Source organism: Saccopteryx leptura, chromosome 8, assembly GCF_036850995.1.
Source record: "Saccopteryx leptura isolate mSacLep1 chromosome 8, mSacLep1_pri_phased_curated, whole genome shotgun sequence".
NCBI classification, from domain to species: Eukaryota; Metazoa; Chordata; class Mammalia; order Chiroptera; family Emballonuridae; genus Saccopteryx; species Saccopteryx leptura.
In genome coordinates, this window is record NC_089510.1 from 70,419,465 (window position 1) to 70,438,506 (window position 19,042).

At 45.1% G+C, this 19,042-nt stretch overlaps 1 protein-coding gene across 14 annotated transcripts in view; it reads left to right on the forward strand.

Moving 5' to 3' along the window:
- Positions 1-19,042, forward strand: part of MCF2L2 (MCF.2 cell line derived transforming sequence-like 2) — a 261,068-nt gene that overhangs the window by 71,014 nt on the left and 171,012 nt on the right. For all 14 annotated transcript variants that reach the window (XR_010746835.1, XM_066347779.1, XM_066347777.1 and 11 more), the window contains 2 exons: positions 6,272-6,388; positions 18,875-19,024. Coding sequence is in view for 13 of the 14 variants with exons in the window: in XM_066347779.1 (XP_066203876.1) it covers positions 6,272-6,388; positions 18,875-19,024 (267 nt within the window). In the remaining variant the exon portion in view is untranslated. The remainder of the gene's footprint in view (positions 1-6,271; positions 6,389-18,874; positions 19,025-19,042) is intronic.

Consider the following 19,042-nt stretch of genomic DNA (forward strand, 5'->3'; position numbering starts at 1 on the left):
TACAGATACATGTGTGATGTATGCCCTGCTTCTTGTGTGGTGCATCTGAAGAGAGAATGAACACCTATTTTGTCTTGATACCACGTCTTTAGCTATTTCTGTTTGTGGGAATATATTGAGTCCCTACCCATCATACTTTTATTTTTAAATTAAAATCAACATTTGGAGAACTCTCAGTCAAGCCCTGGCTGGATAGCTCAGTTGGTTGGTTGGAGTATCATCCTGAAGCACAGAGGTTGCTGGTTCGATCCCCAGTCAGGGTACACAGGAACAGCTTGATATTACTGTGTCTCTATCTCTCTCTTTCTAAAAAATAAATAATAATAAATAAAAGAATGAAAAAAGAAAGAAAGAAAAAGGAAAACTCTCAATCACTCAAGCTATTGGCACATTTAGGAGAATTTTTTTTAATGCAAAATGTTCATTCTGTAGGCTACTGTTTCACCTTACAGAGAAGATTGCATTCCCTTCGTAGCTCAAATGTGCCACAGAATTCAGGGTCCTAGGTTACCAAGCTTGATGCAATCAAACTTCAAAATATATTTTGTTTCTAGGCCCTGGCCTGTTGGCTCAGTGGATAGAGCGTCAGCCTGGCATGCAGACATCCCAGGTTCTATTTCTGGTCAAGGCATACATGGGAAGTGACCATCTGCTTCTCTTCCTCTCCCTCTCCCCGTTCTCTCTCTCTTCCCCTCTTGCAGCCAGTGGTTCAATTGGTTTTGGTGTTGGCCCCAGACACTGAGGATAGCTCAGTCGATTTGGACATCGTCTCCAGAGGGGGGTTGTCCTGTAGATCTGGTCAGGGCCCATGTGGGAGTCTGTCCCTCTATCTCCTCTCCTCTCACTTAAAACAAACAACCAAACAAGCAAAAAAACCAAGAAGATAAATATATATATTTAGAAAGAGAGAGAGAGAGTTTGTTTGTAAATGACAGTTTCAACCAGTGGTAGTCAACCTGGTCCCTACTACCCACTAGTGGGCATTCCAGCTTTCATGGTGGGAGGTAGCAGAGCAACCAAAGTATAAATAAAAAGATAGATTTAACTATAGTAAGTTGTGTTATAAAGATTTATTCTGCCAAACTTAGTGAAAATTTGACATAAAGTACTTGGTAAGTAATTATTATTATATGCTTTAACTTGCTGTGACTGTGCTTTATAAATTTTATAAAGTAAAGTTACTTCCCTACTTTATAAATCACCATTACTGTGGAGCCGGTGGGCGGCAGATATAGAAAGGTGACGACCCCTGGGTTAAACTGTTGGTTGTCTTCTCTGTTTTTGAAACATAGCTTTGATATTAGCACTTTACTTTGCAGCACCCTGTGCTCTCTTATTATAACATCTCCTTGCTCATTTCTAGAGAGATAATAGTTATATTTTCACAGGTTGAGTGAGGGGAAAGGAGTTCATTTTGCATAACTCTTATAAGAATCAGGTGGACCAGGAGGTACTGTGTTTTTCACTCCTTAAGACATACCTGACCATAGGACACATCTAGGGTTTTAAGGAGGAAAATAAGAAAAAAAATATTCTGAACCAAATGATGTGTTAAAATATTTAGTAAAATACCATATTTTTCACTCCATAAGACTCATGGGCATTTTCCCCTCCACTTTTTTTTTTTTTCATTTTTCCGAAGCTAGAAACAGGGAGGCAGTCAGACAGACTCCCGCATGCGCCCGACCGGGATCTACCCGGCATGCCCACCAGGGGGCAATGTTCTGCCCCTCTGGGGCGTTGCTCTGTTGCATCCAGAGCCATTCTAGCGCCTGAGGCAGAGGCCACAGAGCCATCCCCAGCGCCTGGGCCATCCTTGCTCCAATGGAGCCTCAGCTGTGGGAGGGGAAGAGAGAGACAGAGAGGAAGGAGAGGGGGAGGGGTGGAGAAGCAGATGGGCGCTTCTCCTGTGTGCCCTGGCCAGGAATCGAACCTGGGACTCCTGCACGCCAGGCCGACGCTCTACCGCTGAGCCAACCTGCCAGGGCCTCCCCTCCACTTTTGAGGGGGAAAATGTGCATCTTATGGAGCAGAAAATATGGTAATTATAGTTAAGTCCCTTAGCCTCACTTACTTTTACCCATGGAGAGGGGTGCTTTGAAATAGCAAAGGGTTTCTGAGTGCCAGTTGCTAGCATTCGTCTTATCTAGAACAGCCACACTCATAACAGCCTTATAAAATTGTTATGTGAGTGGCTAAGACAATCTTGCAAAAATCCCTCAAAAGGCTATGGACATGCAAGTTGGTTTCTTTCTTTTTTTTTTTTTTTTTTGTATTTTCTGAAGCTGGAAACAGGGAGAGACAGACAGACTCCCGCATGCGCCCGACCGGGATCCACCCGGCAGGCCCACCAGGGGCGAAGCTCTGCCCCTCCGGGGCATCGCTCTGCCACGACCAGAGCCACTCTAGCGCCTGGGGCAGAGGCCAAGGAGCCATCCCCAGCCCCCGGGCCATCTTTGCTCCAATGGAGCCTTGGCTGCAGAAGGGGAAGAGAGAGACAGAGAGGAAGGAGGGGGTGGGGGTGGAGAAGCAAATGAGCGCTTCTCCTATGTGCCCTGGCCGGGAATCGAACCTGGGTCCCCCGCACGCCAGGCTGACGCTCTCCTGCTGAGCCAACCGGCCAGGGCCTTTTTTTTCATTTTTTTGAAGCTGGAAACAGGTAGGCAGTCAGACAGATTCCCGCATGCGCCCGACAGGGATCCACCTGGCATGCCCACCAGGGGGCGATGCTCTGCCCCTCTGGGGCGTCGCTCTGTTGCATCCAGAGCCATCCTAGTGCCTGAGGCAGAGGCCACAGAGCCATCCCCAGCGCCCGGGCCATCTTTGCTCCAATGGAGCCTCGGCTGCGGGAGAGGAAGAGAGAGACAGAGAGGAAGGAGAGGGGGAGGGGTGGAGAAGCATATGGGCTCCTCTCCTGTGTGCCCTGGCCGGGAATCGAATCCGGTACTCTTGCACGCCAGGCCGACGCTCTACCACTGAGCCAACCGGCCAGGGCCTGCAAGTTGGTTTCTTAAAATGGAGTGTGTTACAAAATACAGGAATGCTTCTTTTAGAATTAAAAGATCACATAGCTCTTTAAAAGAGCAGCTTTAGGCAATGTATAGATAAGAACATAAATAAATGTATACTGAAAAGAAAAAAAGTACAGCATTCTTTTTAAATTTTTTTATTGATTAAGAGAGGAAGCAGGAGAGAGAGAGAAAGTGATTTGTTCCATTTATTTCTCTATTCATTAGTTGATTTAAAAAAATTTCTTTTTAGCTAGCATGCAAGAGAGAGAGAGGAAGAGAGAGAAGGACAGACAGGAATAAACAGATAGGAAAGGAGAAAGATGAGAAGCATCAACTCATAGTTGCGACACCTTAGTCGTTCATTGATTGCTTTCTCATATGTGCCTTGATTGGGGCCTTGAGAGGAGCCAGTGACCTTGGGCTCAAGCCAGCAACCCTGGGGTCATGTCTATGATCCTGTGCTCAAGCTAGTGACCCTGTGTTCAAGCTGGTGACCTCAGGGTTTCAAACCTGAGTCCATCAACATTCAGGCCAATGCTCTGTCCACTGCACCACAACCTGGTCAGGTCATTGGTTGATTCTTTTTTTTATTTTTTCCATTGGTTGATTCTTTTATTTTTAGAGAGGAGAGAGAGACAGAGAGAGAGAGAAGGGGGGAGGAGCAGGAAGCATCAACTCCCATATGTGCCTTGACCAAGCAAGCCCAGGGTTTCGAACTGGTGACCTCAGCATTTCCAGGTCAACACTTTATCCACTGCGCCACCACAGGTCAGGCCTCATTGGTTGATTCTTGTATGTGCCCTAACGAGTATCAAACCAACCTTGGCTTATCCAGACGATGCTCCAACCAAGTGAACTATCCAGCCAGGGCATGCCATCCTTCACCTATAGCAGCTGTTCTACGAGTATACATGTTGGATATGGTGCCATAAACCTGGTGCTGCCTCAGGGAAGCAGGGGAGGAGGAATGGATGAGAATGAGCTTGAAGGACAAAGTTTATTATACTCAGGTCCCAGGGAGGGGTCACCTTGTGTCACGCTGGCCCACAGGAGAAGAACCAGGTTTTGGCCAGAAGGCAGAAGCAGGATGAAGGGAAAAACCTAGATAAGAGTCTTTAGGGGGTTTCCCTGGGAAAGATGAGCGAGCAGAGTCCTGTCACGCGTGGATGCACACCTCCCGCTCCTTCAGTGAGGTGCATCAGAAGATGTGCAGCCTGGCTCGACGGGTTTCTGAGACCCCAGGCTGTGGGGAAGTTACTTCTGCCCACTGTGATGTTGCATTATGGTATTATTTTAAGTAGCTGCTAATGTTCTGAGAAGAAAAAAACATCATTTTTCACTTGACAATTTCTTGTTATATATTGTGTAATTTCTAATTGTAGACAAAATAAAAATCTTTTTGAAACCTCCAAAAGTGGCCTAAATTTTTTAGAAATGAAAGGCACAAATAGATTAAGGTTATTTATTTTCTCTTTCTTATATTATAAAATAATTTTTTAAATTCCCAAAGTCTTTTCCAGAAGGAGAAAGTCACGGGGCCTGATGAGGTCAGCACAGTGATCTGTAGTGATCAAATCCCACTAAATCAGGTTCCTTGAGGGTAGGGCCTGCATGTTGACTGTTTTATTCTTTGGAGCCTGACATTGATTGAATGAATAAATCAACTTCGTTTTTACCTATAGACTTTGGGCCATAACTTATATCTTTTCATTCCAAAGTGGACTTATCACTTGTCTAATACAATGTAATAATACAGAAAAGCCTATATTCTTATGTCTCTGACCAAGAATAGATTTTCAAAATAATCAACAAGAAGTGAAGAAATATAACATCATTAGATAAAGATTTCAGGGCATATGTCAGAGATAGTAATGAAGTTACCTATGCTCCTAGTCAGGAGTGAGCAGGGGCATGTGATACAGTGATGGGACAGAGAACCAGGACCCTGCCTGGGGGACAGTCTGGAATGTGTCATCTCCCCCTAGATGTGTGGACATTCACTCATCAGTAGGATTGTTAATTTATGAAAATCCTCTGCCCATTACCTCTAACTGTCCTCCATAAGACAAATCGGGGGTCCCTGACCAGGCTGTGGTGCAGTGGATAGAGTGTTGGACTGGGACTCGGAGGACCCAATTCAAAACCCCAAGATCACCAGTTTGAGTGCGGGCTCATCTGGGTTTTTTTCCCTTTTTTTTTTTTTTTTTTGTATTTTTATGAAGCTGGAAACGGGAGGCAGTCAGACAGACTCCCGCATGCGTCCAACCGGGATCCACCTGGTACGCCCACCAGGGGGGCGATGCTCTGCCCCTCCGGGGCGTCGCTCTGTCGCGACCAGAGCCACTCTAGCGCCTGGGGCAGAGGCCAAGGAGCCATCCCTAGCGCCCGGGCCATCTTTTGCTCCAATGGAGCCTTGGCTGCGGAAGGGGAAGAGAGAGACAGAGAGGAAGGAGAGGGGGAGGGGTGGAGAAGCAGATGGGCGCCTCTCCTGTGTGCCCTGGCCAGGAATCGAACCTGGGACTTCCGCAGGCCAGGCCGATGCTCTACCACTGAGCCAACTGGCCAGGGCCCGGGCTCATCTGGTTTGAGCAAGGCTCACCAGCTTGAACCCAAAGTCGCTGGCTCGAGCAAGGGGTCACTCTGTCTGCTATAGCCCCTGGTCAAGGCACATATGAGAAAGCAATCAGCAAACAACTAAGGTGCTGCAACCAAGAACTGATGCTTCTCATCTCTCTCCCTTCCTGTCTGTCTGTCCCTCTCTCTGTCTCTCTCTTTCCCTGTCACACACACACAAAAGACAAATCTGGGGGTACATCAACCTTCATAAATGTACATCAACTTTGTGAGTTTTTTTAATACATACTCCTCAGAATGTCCCTATATCATAATTTTCTTTTGATATTCGTCAGCCCAGCTTTATTGGGCTTCTCCCAGGTTCTTGGGTCTCGGTACAGCCCCTGAGGTTGGTGGCCGAAGAGTATACCTCAACCGGGGAACTTTTGACAGAAGTTCACTTCACACAAGACTCTGGCTTCTAAGTAGCTTAAAACTGAGCTCCCCAATGCAAGTCACCATTTTGCCACAAACTCTTCAACATTCTGGTATTCTTCTCTCCACGGGGGAAAATGGAAAGGGAATTTCTTTGCTGGATATGATATCCATTTTGGATATAAATGTTCGAGAAGGCAATGACAGTAGGAGCTAGATGAACTACTATTTAATTATCTGTGAGGAATATATTAATTTTTTTCCTTTTATAGATCGTTATGTTAAATTCTGTCTCTGACCTTCAAGGCTACATTGACAAAAGCCAACTGACCGAGGACTTAGGGGGGACTTTGGAATATCGCCACAGTCAGTGGATAAATCATCGAACTGTGAGTACCAACTTGTGTGCCCTTTTCCATGTCTCTCCTTGCTTTCCAGGAGAGGAGAGTTTAAAATGAACTATTGGGAGGTCACTGCCTATGACTACCTAACATTGGGGAGGTGGGGTTTTCCAAGCCACAGGCTGAGGGGAAATAGTGTGAAGGAAAAAAGCTGGAGTTTCTCCTGCTGAATACCTTCACCTCGCCTCATTTTCTGGCATGGGAGTTTTGAGGACTTGACTTAGGTACACCTGGGGAGTTTTCACAATACCAATAACCTGCTATACCTCAGAGAAATTAATTTACTTAACCAGAAATGGGTCTAAATCATTAGTTTCCACATAATTCCCCAGATGATTCTAATGTATAGACAGTTTGAAAGCTGTGTAAGGACTCAAAATATAGTGTTTTACTTTTTCCCCTTCACTCATATTGGTAGTTATTATGCTAAACTAGAAGGGTCAGTAATATGGAGGAAAAAGTAAAAGGAAAACTCCCTAAATAATGTGTTTCTATCTAAAGTTGTCATTCCTCTTTCCCTGCTCCTTGAGCCCCTATACCCTTGAGAAAATTAGGTTTTCTAAGCAAAATCAGAAGCTCCGTTCACCACTCCGAAGGCAAGCTGTGGTGTCGGCACCCCTGTCTGTATTCGTCTCTGGAAACATGCTGCCGAGCACATGAGCTGCATTTAACTGGTATAAGAATTTACCTTGTTTTAGAGTAGTGTTTTATGATTTAAAAAAAAGTTAAGAATTGAACAAAATGGATTTCTAACAACACAATTTCAAAATGACGGACTCTAATCCTTCCCTCTCTTCTCTGTATGCTGTGTAATTTCAAGGAAGGCCTTCCTGAGACCTACAGGAGAGCCCTTGAGCTGGGCAAGAAACCTTTAAACATCTCATCAGTTTTACCATAATAATGGTGACCCCAAGAGAATCTTTTATATATATATATATATATATATATATATATATATATATATATATATATATATGGATGTATAGAATGTAAAGTTCTGTACAAATGTGTAATTCTAAATAAGCTTACATATGAACGAACTGTGGAGGGAAGCTAATGTAGACTACCAGACATGAGTGTGCTGACATGAATGTGATGAGGGTTGTCCCAGGATGCAATTTCTCTAAATCCTGTAAAACAGGGGTCCCCAAACTACGGCCCGCGGGCCACATGCAGCCCCCTGAGGCCATTTATCCGGCCCCCGCCGCACTTCTGGAAGGGCACCTCTTTCATTGGTGGTCAGTGAGAGGAGCATAGTTCCCATTGAAATATTGGTCAGTTTGTTGATTTAAATTTACTTGTTCTTTATTTTAAATATTGTATTTGTTCCTGTTTTGTTTTTTTACTTTAAAATAAGATATGTGCAGTGTGCATAGGAATTTGTTCATAGTTTTTTTTTTTCTTTTTCTTTTTTTTTTTTTCTTCATTTTTCTGAAGCTGGAAACAGGGAGAGACAGTCAGACAGACTCCCGCATGCGCCCGACCGGGATCCACCCGGCACGCCCACCAGGGGCGACGCTCTGCCCATCCTGGGCGTCGCCATATTGCGACCAGAGCCACTCTAGCGCCTGAGGCAGAGGCCACAGAGCCATGCCCAGCGCCCGGGCCATCTTTGCTCCAATGGAGCCTTGGCTGCGGGAGGGGAAGAGAGAGACAGAGAGGAAAGCGCGGCGGAGGGGTGGAGAAGCAAATGGGCGCTTCTCCTATGTGCCCTGGCCGGGAATCGAACCCAGGTCCTCCGCACGCTAGGCCGACGCTCTACCGCTGAGCCAACCGGCCAGGGCTGTTCATAGTTTTTTTATAGTCCGGCCCTCCAACGGTCTGAGGGACAGTGAACTGGCCCCCTGTGTAAAAAGTTTGGGGACCCCTGCTGTAAAACATGGACCCTGGAGGGCTTCTAGGCTTTCTTTCTTCGCTTGGTAGATTCTGAATACACTACTTTTACAAAATTGAAAGAATGTTACTACCCACCAGCCTTTCTGGGCTAGCCAGATCTCCCTTTGTTCGGATTTCTCTACCTATCCTTTCTTTTACTATGCTGTTCATGTTTTTCAAGTTACCTTAGATTTTTTTTTGAAATGATACAAATTTGCAACAAATAAAGAAAAAAACTAATGCACCTTGACATCAAAGACAAAAATAGTTCTATAAGAATTTAGAGACAGCCCTGGCCAGTTGGCTCAGTGGTAGAGCATCGGCCTGGCATGCAGGAGTCCCGGGTTCGATTCCCGGCCAGGGCACACAGGAGAAGCGCCCATCTGCTTCTCCACCCTTCCCCCTCTCCTTCCTCTCTGTCTCTCTCTTCCCCTCCCGCAGCCAAGGCTCCATTGGAGCAAAAGTTGGCCTGGGTGCTGAGGATGGCTCTGTGACCTCTGACTCAGGCGCTAGAATGGCTCTGGTTGCAACAGAGCAACGCCCCAGATGGGCAGAGCATCGCCCCCTGGTGGGCGTGCCAGGTGGATCCCGGTCGGGCGCATGCGGGAGTCTGTCTGACTGCCTCCCCGTTTCCAACTTCAGAAAAATACCCCCCCCCCCAAAAAAAAGAAAACTGAGGTCATGAAGATTGATTAAAGATGTGATATGAGCAGACATGTGCCCCATCCCTCTCCCTGCCCCAGACCTAGTTCTTATCCATGGTTTGTATTTGTGCATGAAGTGAGCATATTATAGTGAACTTTAAAAAGTACAGCTAGTATTGAAACATCAGAGATATTCTTTACATGCCTTTTGCATGCTTTATATATATATTTTATATATATAAATATGTAATTAAAAACATGTATTCACAGTATATACATTACCTATGTCTTATGAATATGGAGATACTTTTTTGGTATCAGTGTGCTTTCTAGGTGTCAGATCTTTGAGATTCATATAAAGTTAGAACTGAAAAGAACCTTAAAGATCATTTATTTCAGCCTGACCAGGTGGTGACACAGTGGACAGAGCGTTGACCTGGGATGCTGAGGACCCAGGTTTGAAACCGTGAGGTCGCCAGCTTGAGTGCGGGCTCATCCAGCTTGATCTCAGGCTCCCCAGTTTGAGCACGGGGTCACCAGCTTGAGTGTGGGATCATGATCCCATGGTCGCTGGCTTGAGCCCAGAGGTCTCAAGGTCACTAGCTTGAGCAGGGGTCACTGGCTCAGCTGGAGCCCCCTGGTCAAGGCATGTATGAGAAGACAATCAGTGACCAACTAAGGTGCCGCAACTATGAGTTGATGCTTCTCATCTCTCTCCCTTCCTGTCTGTCCGTCTCTCTCTCTCTCTCAAAATAAATAAATAAAAATTAAAAAAAAAATTAAAGATAATTTATTTCAATCAACTTATTTTACAGGAAGGAAACTGACTTGCAGAGTAAAGAGGTGACTTATCCAAGGTCTTATGGTCAAGTAGTGGCAGAGCCAAGACTAAGGCCGAGCTCTTTTTTATCACCCTATCAGGATAAGGTCCTCTGTACCACTTCCAAGTGATTATTCACTAATAAGACACATGGAATCAGTTTTTTTGTGGTTGTTTTGTTTTTTCTTAATCATGTGAGAGGCAGGAAGGCTGAGAGACAGATTTCTGCATCCACCCGGCAACTCCACCTAGGGCTGATGTTCTGCCTATCTGAGGGCACTGCTCTGTTGCTTGGCAACTGAGCTATTCTAGTGCCTGAGGCAAGGCCATGAAGCCATCCACAGTACCTGAGGCCAACTTGCTCATTTGAGCCATGGCTGCAGAAGAAGACATGGGGGGAGGGGGTAGAAGCGGATGGTCACTTCTACTGTGTGTCTTTTTTTGTTGTTTTTTCAGAGACAGACAGAGTCAGAGAGAGGGATAGACAGGGACAAACAGGAATGGAGAGATGAGAAGCATCAATCGTTAGTTTTTCGTTGCGCATTGCGACACCTTAGTCATTCATTGATTGCTTTCTAACATGCTGAAGGCCTTGATTGCAGGCCTTCAGCAGACCGAGTAACCCCTTGCTTGAGCCAACGACCTTGGGTCCAAGCTGGTGAGCTTTTGCTCAAACCAGATGAGCCTGCGCTCAAGCTGGTGACCTCGGGGTCTCAAACCTGGGTCTTCGGCATCCCAGTCCGATGCTCTCTCCACTATGCCACCACCTGGTCAGGTTCCTGTGTGTCTTCACTGGGAATCAAACCTGGGATTTCATACCCTGGGCTGATACTCTACTGCTGAGCCAACTGGCCAGGGCCATTTTTTTTTTTTTTATCTTTTAGAGTGGAATGGGTGGTGGTGGTGGTGGGGGAGACAGGAACATCAAACTCTTCCTCTAAGTACCCTGACCGGGGATTGAATTGGCAACCTTTGTGATTTGAGATGATGCTCCTACCAACTGAGCCATCTGGCCAGGGCCAGGTTAATTGGTTAATAGGGCCCTTCATGGGAAATCTCTGGCTTTCCTGTATTTCCAGGATGACATTTGCAAGCCTCACCTGACTCTGAGTCATTACTGTTATTATTATTACATTTGTAAGGTACTCTACTGTGTCCAAAATTCTTTCACATTTGTTATTCCTTTTGGTCCTCAAAATAAATAAATAAATAAGAAGGAAAACCTGCGAAAACAGAGCAAGCGTTATTCCTATATTTTAAATCAGGACGCTGGGATTCACTGGCATTCCATAGCTCACCTGAGATCACACGGTTAGAGGTTATCAGCATCTGGACTCTAGTTCAAACTTTCAACTCTCAATGCCAAATCTTTTGTTGATATAATTTTATTAAATCTTCTTTGACTGCCAAGAGGTTACATTGTGCTTAAGAGTGCCAGCCCTGAGCCACGTTACCCGGGTCAGTTCCAGTTCTGCCACTTACTTTTTGTGTGACTTCTGGGGAAATTACTTAACCTCAATATTCCTCAGTTTCCTCATTTATAGAATGCAGAGTGGTGATAAGAATACTACCTCACTGAGATGCATAAGAAGAGAAAGAGCATGCAAAGCAAAATACTGAATAATCTCACATTTTCTTACAATTCCTGTTAAATTGAATTTTTTATATATTATTCATCATAGGATATTAGTGGATACAGTTAGAATTATAGGAATGTTAGATTATGTGAAAATAATAACACTCTTATGTACTAGAAAAGATTTTATAAAAGTTGGTGTTTGCCTGACCTTTCAGGCCTAAAGTACTGTGATATTCAAGACTGTTACTGTATTAGAACAGTCTCACAGAGAACAGAGTGATGGTTGCCAGATTGGGAGAGGTAAAAAAAGTGAAGGGACTGAGAAGTACAAATTGGCAGTTATAAAAACAGTCCCGGAGGTGGAAAGAATAGCATAAGGAATATAGTCAATAACTTTGTAATAACTGTGTATGACATCAGATGGGTACCAGACTGATCGTGGTGATCCTTTTGTAAGTTACATAAATGTTTAATCACTCTGTTGTACACCTGAACTAATATAATACTGTGTCAACTGTAATTGAAAAGTCGAAAACGATTTAAAGCATTGTTGCTTTATCAGTGCTTGTTCTAATAGGGGGGATTCCACCCACAACAAAGCTTCACGTATGAAATGGTCTATGTGGAGAAGACATTGGGTTCAGACAGTCAGGGAGACCTGCCATGCTCTGGAGTCTGGCCCCTCCAGCCTCCTGCCTCTGGTGTGGAGAAGGGCTACCTCTGACCTACCACGTTGTTTATGAAGTGTGTTTGGGTTTTCAGAACTGTTCTCTGATGATGTACGGACAGAAGTAACTTTTTCCCAAATGAAAATTAGGTCGGGGGCCCTGACCAGGTACTCAGTTAGTTAGAGCGTTATCCCTCTGTGCCAACGTCGCAGGTTTGATCTCTGGTCAGGGCACATGCAGGAGTCAGCCAATGAATGCATAAATAAGTGGAACAACAAGTCAATGTTTCTCTCTCTCTTCTCTTTCTCTCTCCTCTTTCCTTTCTTCCTAAAATCAGTCAACAAATTAAAAAAAAATTTTTTTTTAAGAGAATTAGGTTGGGCCTCTTTACTCCTATCATTCATCCATTCAGTAGTTTAGACCACCTGTGTAACGGGCACAGCACCATACCCTGGGGGAAGAGATGAATGTGACATTGTGCTCCCCCTTCAGGGGCAGAATTGTCTCAGGAGCAGATGAAACTGGGTGAGCCAGTGCCAGTATGGCTGCGTGGGATTCTGAAAAGCCACTCACCTTCAACTAACTCTTCTAATGGTCAGTGTTACTTTTCCTAGGTTGGGCCACATGTTTCCTGAAGCACTCTTATAAAATGCAGGTATCTCCCCTTGGATGTTAGCTGCGAAGTCACTAGCCCATGAGCAGGTACTCATTTAATGGTAGAGTAGGGTCCATAAGTGGAAGGGACAGAGGACAAGGTAAATTTTTGTACAGGAGAAGAGAGAGGGCCCTGGCTGGTGGTTCTGTGGATAGAGCATTGGCCTGGTGTATGATCGTTCTGGGTTTAATTCCCAGTCAGAGCACACAAGAGAAGTGACCATCTGCTTCCTCTTTCCTCTCCCCCTTCTCACTCTCTTCCCTTCCCAGAGCCAATGGCTCAGTTGTTTTGAGCATTGGCCCCAGGCGCTGAGGATAATTCGGCTGGTCTGAGCCTCAGCCTCAGGCACTAAAAATAGCTTGGTTGATTCAAGCATTGGCCTTAGATGAGGGGTTGTCAGTTTATCCTGGTCAGAGCACATGCGGGAATCTGACTCACTATCTTTCCTCCCCTCACCTAAAAGAAAAAAAAAAAGGAGAAGGAGAGGAAAAGGCCCCCAATCTCTCCCTACAAATGACAGAAATGACTCTGTTAAAAGTCACTAGTGACCTAATCATTGCATTGATCTTTACCCTCAATGTCATATACTCTCAGTAGCATTTGACAAATTTCTCAGAGGCAGCCTGGCTGTGTGTGTAGGAGATGGATAGGACAGAGGGAAGTGTAGGGGTTAGAAGAAAAGGAAGGATTTATTAGAGGCAAGAATGAGTGGTCCTACACTTTTCAGCACTTTATCTAGTGTAATCCTAGGTATCTAGATTTAATGTTACCTGTTTTTTTTTTGTTTATTTGTTTGGGGTTTTTTTTTTGTATTTTTCTGAAGTTGGAAACGGGGAGGCAGTCAGACAGACTCCCGCATGCGCCTGACCGGGAACCACCCGGCACGCCCACCAGGGGGTGATACTCAGCCCATCAGGGGCATCGCTCTGTCACGACCAGAGCCACTCTAGCGCCTGGGGCAGAGGCCAAGGAGCCATCCCCAGCGCCCGGGCCATCTTTGCTCCAATGGAGTCTCGGCTGCGGGAGAGGAAGAGAGAGACAGAGAGGAAGGAGAGGGGGAGGGGTGGAGAAGCAGATGGGCACCTCTCCTGTGTGCCCTGGCCGGGAATCGAACCTGGGACTTCCGCACACCAGGCCGACACTCTACCACTGAGCCAACTGGCCAGGGCCTAATGTTACGTGTTTTTTGGGGTTTTTTGTTTTGTTTTTGTTTTTTACAGAGAGAGAATCAGACAGGGACAGACAGACAGAAATGGAGAGATGAGAAGCATCAATCATTAGTTTTTTGTTGCACATTGCAAGCCTTAGTTGTTCTTTGATTGCTTTCTCATATGTGCCTTGACTGCGGGCCTTCAGCAGACTGAGTAACCCCTTGCTCAAGCCAGTAACCTTGGGTCCAAGCTGGTGAGCTTTTGCTCAAACCAGATAAGCCCATGCTCAAGCTGGTGACCTTGAGGCCTCGAACCTGGGTCCTTGGCATCCCAGTCCAACGCTCTATCCACTGTGCCACCGCCTGGTCAGGTGTGCTACGTGTTCTTAAGTTAACCAACAGCAGTCTGGAATTGGAAGAGCTAACGTTTAAATCCTGCCCGCCTTCCTTACTGTCCACGTAATAGAATCTTGGGCAATTCAGTTGATGTGTTGACATTCCCTTTTCTATAAAATGGAGTTAAAATGCCTTCTGCTCTGGACTATGGAGATGATAGACAGATGTATAGCACCGAGTATAAATAGTAGCGGATTCTACTGTCCTTCCACTGTTGAAGCATATCGGGGAATATTTGTCACGGCAACAATGAACTATTCAGAGACCAGATGAAATGCTCCAAGGGGCCAAGGGGAGGCAATAGCCCCAGTCGGCAAACCGGAGGACTCAAGCCCCATCCCTACCCTTACTCAGATATTTATTAGCCAGTACAAATAACTCAGGGAAGCAAACAGCAGAAGTTTTCAGAGGGTGAAGTAAAGGACAAGGAATATGCTGACTCCCAATCTCTGTTCTCAGAGCCTACACATTTCTGTTACTGAATCTTATCCTGCTGTTTTGCTGTCCCCAGCACAGGGTCAGAGAAGCCCTGGGCTCTAGTCCACTCAGAGTTCACCCTAGGGCGCCTTGCTGCTTCTAAATGTTTTTTCTAACTCTGCACATCTTCATGGAATATTCCTACGTATCCCTGTTTTTTTGTTTTAGTAAAGATGAACAGAGTAAGATGGTTAGGTGGTTGCAGCAGAAGATGAAGGGCCAGCATAGAGAGAAACAGGCTTTCAGGAGTTACAGCCATGCCTGTATTTTGCAAAACTTCTTCAGCTCGCCTGGTTAGATGTTTTAAAGCACCCCAGGTGATGCCAGGTGCTCCCTGAGTGCTCGGGAGCGACTGAGGTGTCGTCCTCTTTTTCGAGTTCATTCCCTGAGGTGGATCCACTATCAGCTTCTGGATCTCCGGCACCAGGTTGCTTCCTAGGGGCTGATGCCAACTCATGATGAGGCTTCACGTTCCTCGTTCCTCGCTGGTATCCAAAGAGGACCTGTTGGTGACAAAACTGCAATATACCCTCGCCCCCGGGGTTGCACTTTGACGGGACTCCGCCACTCAGGGCCAGCTAATATGTCCCAGTACAACATAAGAGGCTGAAGCCTTTGCTCAGCTGGTAGAAAATGTGTCTTGTCTGCAGTAAGTCCAGATGAGGAAATGTTCAAAAAATTAAGAGTAAAAAGAGCTTTATACAGTTGTTCTTCTGGAGTGAGTCTCTCCTCCTGACTCCCCCGTTTTTTCTTTGTGTGGTTGGGGCTTAAGAAGGCCATTGGCTCTTTCTACAATCCCTGTAAGTTTGGGTGAATTTCTCAAGCTCCTGAGGCCCCTGAGACTGTTCTAATGTTCATTTTTATTTTCCTTTCAGGACAGTCCTTCTGAAGTCCTTCCTCTCCTTTTCTCACCGTTGTCTACTTTCTTAGTTCCTTCTCTTTTTGTTTCTTCCCCCTGCACAAACCTCTGCAACTTACACGCACCTTCTCACCATTCAGAAATAACCAGCTTTCAGAACAATTTATTTTCTTCCTTTTCTTTTCAAAAGTACCTTTTAACCTTATACCTTTTATTATTAAAACCATACAATTTCTTTATAATTAATCAGAATTCTCAACTTTATTTATTTATTTTTTTGTGACAGAGAGAGAGAGACCGGTAGAGACAGACAGACAGGAAGGGAGAGAGATGAGAAGCATCAGTTCTTCATTGTGACACCTTAGTTGTTCACTGATTGCTTTCTCATATGTGCCTTGACCGGGGGGGCTACAGCAGAGCAAGTGACCTCTTGCTCAAGCCAGCAACCTTGGGCTCAAGTCAGTGACCATGGGGTCATGTCTATGATCCCACACTCAAGCCAGCTACCCTGCGTTCAAGCTGGTGAGCCCCCACCCAAGCCGGATGAGTTCATGCTCAAGCTGGCAACCTCGGGGTTTCGAACCTGGGTCCTCTGCATCCCAGTCTGATGCTCTATCCACTGCGCCACCGCCTGGTCAGGGAGAATTTTCAACTTCTAAAAACCTTAACTTTTAGTGAGGACTAAGTAATTAGTAATTTTAGATTGATACTTTTATGAACATACTTCATCACCTCTAGAAACAGATTCTTTTATTGGCAAACAAATTTTTATTTTCAAAAGATATAATAGAGATAACAGGAACCTTTAATAAACCTAGGGTAAACAAACATTTTTTTGTTAATAACTGTAAAAGACATTAATTATTTAAATGACTTGGTTTCTCTTTTCTTTCTTCCTAAAATTACCCTTTTTTTTCTTCAAAGAGTCAAATTAAGATTATCCTACTTACAGTATTAAGTCTAGTTTCAACTTAGCCTAGTAATTTGTATAAGCACAACAAGAATAGTAATTGATCATATTGGCTTTTTACAATCTTCTTTGCTGGAACTTTATAAGGAATTTTTAGATTGAGCTTTAATTACCCTCTCAGGGCACACACAAAGCCAAGCTAGCTACATAGTTGCTATTAGGCTCTGTGTGTAATCTTTCTGAAAATGTCCGTCTTTCCCACAGTTGTAACAGATTTGTGGTCTTGGTCACAGACTGTCTCCCTTTCCCAACCCTCAGGTCCCTCCTGAAGGCCTTGTCCCAAGGGCACTCCCCAGACCCTTCCCAGGGTGGGTCCCTGAAGGGAGCTGAAGGGGAGGGAGGTTGGGTGAGGGGAATTTGAGTTTTTAAAGGGGCTCTGGACTTAAAGAAGCACTGGACCCAAACTAAGCATTCCAGTACTTTTGTTTTTTAAGGAAAAGGGGCAAAGCTCTCTTCTTCTGTAGCTGCTGCCTGCTGGTTAGCCTTGGTGAAATATCTAGGGGGAGGGGTTGGTCTGAGGTTTGTAGGTGGTGAGAACAGTTCTTACAAGCCCTTTCTAGTCCCAAGGGGTCATTTCATATTCCGTCCGATTGCTTCAACCATCCCCTTGGTAAAAGTGCTTTCCCAGTCTTCTAACTCTAAACTTCCCTCCTTCAGACACCAAGGGCATTGTTGTCTGATTGTGAGCAAGAGGGCAGTTAAATTCCGATCTGACGCCCTGCAGCTGGGAGGAGTCCCTGTAGCTATAACTTAACTTGAGACTCCGCTGCTCAGAGGAAAGAGAATTCCCCATGATGAAGGAAAGATGGAGGGAGAGGGAAAGCCTTTGGCCTGATCCCTAAAAGTGACCTTGGCCGCAAGCATTCAGGGGGTTTCCCCTGCTGCTGTGTCCCTTACCAAACAGGATGAATGGACATCCTTTTCCTTTGCCAGGCTTTAGGAGGTCATTTCTTCTGGGTCTTTGTATGGGGAACCACTTGTCATGACAACAGTGAACTACATGGAGTAGCAAACCTGTCGTCTGGTTTCCCATTCCTCACACAGGGCACCACTTGTGGTGAAAATGAACTACTCAGAGACCAGAGGACATGCTCTGAGGGGCCGAGGGGAGGCAACAGCCCTGGTCAGCAGACCCAAGGACTGAAGCCCCGTCCCCAGCCTTACTCAGATATTTATTAGCCAGTACAAATAACTCAAGGAAGCAGACAGTAGAAGTTTTCAGGGGGTGAAGTAAAGGGCAAGGAACATGCTGACTCCTAATCTCTGTTCTGAGAGCTTAAACATTTTTGGTTGCTAAATCTTATCCTGCTGTTTTGCTGTTTCCAGCACGTACTGTTTCCAGTATCTTATAAAGTACTGCAATCCGCGGGTTAAAAAGAGACACCAGGCAGGTTACAGAAGAAATTTGAGGAGTTTATTAATTAGCCAGCTAGCTAGCTACATGGGGTATGGGTCCCAAATCATGTAGGCCCTCTTACAGTTCTGAATCTTCTTTTATACAAAATCAAGTACTGGTTGGGGTGGGTAAGAAGGGAGCATGGTACAATAGTCAATTACTAACAAGCTTACAGCATCTAACTATAGGATCTAGTAAAAGGAAAAAGCATTCTTATACATCAAGACCACAAGATAACACAGTAGTGATAATTGTTTTACATACCCCACAAAGACATTCCCAAGTTTTCTAGTGTCTACCACCATTCCTGTCGCTACAAAATGTTTAGCTTAGTATAAGGAGAGAAGCTAAATGAAATTGCCTTTGCTAAAAGTGTTGGGCCTAGCTTATTAGGAAAACCTAATAAGTTAGTTCCAGCTTGCTTTGGTTTACAAGTTGTATACATATAAAGAATTTCAAAAGGGATGATTATTAGAAAGCATATAAAATGTTACAGAATGCGGTTTTTCAAGCAAAGGGAGTGGGCTCGTGATCCCTTTGTATACGTCACTCTCAGGATTCCAGGAGGGGAGGAAGAGTTAGAATCAGTGTAAGAATTTTAATTAAGATATGTAAACATCGTCTCCTAAAGGCTCTTAAGGATGGGGAAGAGGAAGTTTTCAGATAAATTTTATCCTTCCAGAGAACTATGATTAGTTACTAAATAACTTTTGCCCCTTCAATATCTTTCTCTGAGAGTAAGTGTAAGGGGCCTGACTCTCCTTTTAAAATACTGTTACAATTTTTGCAGTTCCCTTGGCACCTTTCACAGGTCCGGTCAGAGAGGCCCTAGGACTCTTGTCAGCTCAGGGCTTTCTCCCTAGGGCACCTTGCTGTCTCTAATTGTTATTCCAACTCTGCATATTTTCAGAGCATATTCCTACAAATATTAATTCTTATATATGGTGTCAGATGGGTACTATGTTATGACTGTCTGATCTTCCAGGCCATCGAGAACTTTGCGTTGAGTTTGAAGACCAGTGCCCAGATGCTGCAGACGTTTGGGGCTCGCCTAGCCACAGCAGAGCTGCCTGGAGGCGTGCCCTCCACTGAGGAGCTGCTCATGTCCCACACAAGGCAGCGGGACAAGCTGCAGGTGAGTGGTCAGTGGCCT